The sequence below is a fragment of the Budorcas taxicolor genome, chromosome 5 (genome assembly GCF_023091745.1).
Source record: "Budorcas taxicolor isolate Tak-1 chromosome 5, Takin1.1, whole genome shotgun sequence".
NCBI classification, from domain to species: Eukaryota; Metazoa; Chordata; class Mammalia; order Artiodactyla; family Bovidae; genus Budorcas; species Budorcas taxicolor.
In genome coordinates, this window is record NC_068914.1 from 19,844,449 (window position 1) to 19,846,053 (window position 1,605).

A 1,605-nucleotide genomic window follows, 5' to 3' on the forward strand; every position below is an offset into this window, starting at 1 on the left:
GCTTTCAGCTCAGAAAATCCGCAGGGTCTCACAGCTGCGCCAAGAGAGAGCAAGAGAAGCCGGGGACCCTGCTTTACACGTATCTTCTCTGGGGCCAGAGAAACTTTCGAGCGGCAGCGCCTGCTTCTCATGAACTTGCAGACGGAAAAGCCAGTTCAGCTCACTGTTGCTCTCACTGCCCACCACTCTCTACCCTTTTGCGCCCTACAACAAGGTAACACCTGGAGCCACAGAGCGATGGGAGGAGGGGAAAGCGGGTCCTCTGGCCAGCAGGAGGTGGCTTTCTCTCGCATTTTTTCCCACCTGGCCCTACGATTGGGAACTTCGCTCAGGTGACCGACCCACTCTTACCCTTACCTCTTACCCCGCCGCAGGATGGCGCCTCATCCCTCGTGTGCGCCGCCTGTCCAAGTGACCCACGAGACGGAGCAGCGCTTCCCGGGAGCCTCGGACGACGAAGTGACCTGCGTCGCATCCACTCCACCCAGCCCCACTCGCGTACTGGAGAACTGCACAGAGACGGAAGGGGGCGCCTGCCGAGGGGCCTCGAGGAAGCTCCGGGCGCGGCGCGGAGGGCGCAGTCGCCCCAAGTGTGAGTTGGCTCTGAGCAAGCAGCGACGGAGCCGGCGCAAGAAGGCCAACGACCGCGAGCGCAATCGGATGCATAACCTCAACTCTGCGCTGGACGCGCTGCGCGGCGTCTTGCCCACCTTTCCGGACGACGCGAAGCTCACCAAGATAGAGACGCTGCGCTTCGCCCACAATTATATCTGGGCGCTGACGCAGACGCTGCGCATAGCGGACCACAGCCTCTACGGGCTGGAGCCGCTAGCGCCTCCCTGCGAGGAGCTGGCCAGCCCAGACGGCGGTTCCCCGGGAGACTGGGGCTCCCTCTATTCCCCGGTCTCCCAAGCGGGAAGCCTGAGCCCCACCGCCTCGCTGGAGGACCGACCTGGCCTGCAGGCGCCTGTTTCCCCGGCCTGCCTGCATCCTGGCGCTCTGGCCTTTTCAGACTTTCTATGAAGGGGCCTGTCCGCCGCTGGGCAGTGGGTCCTGGGAGAAAGGGCAGGGGCGGAGGCTGCCGGAGATGCGCGGCGGCGGATCCTGCCTCTGGCTCACTGACCCCTGAGGGCCCGGAGTGGCAGGCCGGGTTCAATCCCTTGGTCTTCTGCGCTGCACCCTCTGCTGCTGCCCGCGCTAGTGGGCACGGCATGCTCCGCGCATTTTAAGCCCTCTCCCCGTGGCCACCCCAAAGTCTCCTGCAAAAAAGACGAGCGTGGTAGCACTATACAGCAGGAGACACCCACTGTCTCCCCGACCCTGCCCTCACCGATGTCTGTCTGCCGGTCTCTTACCACCCTCCCGCAATACCACTGCACCCAATATTTGGTCTCTCAGAGCTCGCTTTTGTTCCCCAGGTTGTCTTCTTCAAAGCTGCCTCTGACCTCCTCTAGTCCCTGTCAAGTCCCGGGGGTTTGGGCCTCTCTACTCTGCCTTAATCCATGAAGGCGATGCTCTGCCTTCTGCTTGTGCACTTTCCCCGGAGCCATTGCCCTCTCAGGGGCAGGAGGCAAGGCGACCAACTGGGGGAGCGCCTCTACCACC

The 1,605-nt window shown here is 63.2% G+C and overlaps 1 protein-coding gene across 1 annotated transcript; it reads left to right on the forward strand.

Annotated features, from left to right (window-relative positions):
- Positions 1-375: 375 nt before the first annotated feature.
- Positions 376-1,023, forward strand: NEUROG3 (neurogenin 3). The gene has a single exon (XM_052641522.1). The coding sequence runs from the start codon at positions 376-378 to the stop codon at positions 1,021-1,023; it is 648 nt and encodes a 215-aa protein (XP_052497482.1).
- Positions 1,024-1,605: the final 582 nt, after the last annotated feature.

Excerpts from the sequence above, each read along its gene's own strand:
- NEUROG3 (XM_052641522.1), top strand. The coding sequence starts at position 376 with ATGGCGCCTCATCCCTCGTGTGCGCCGCCTGTCCAAGTGACCCACGAG.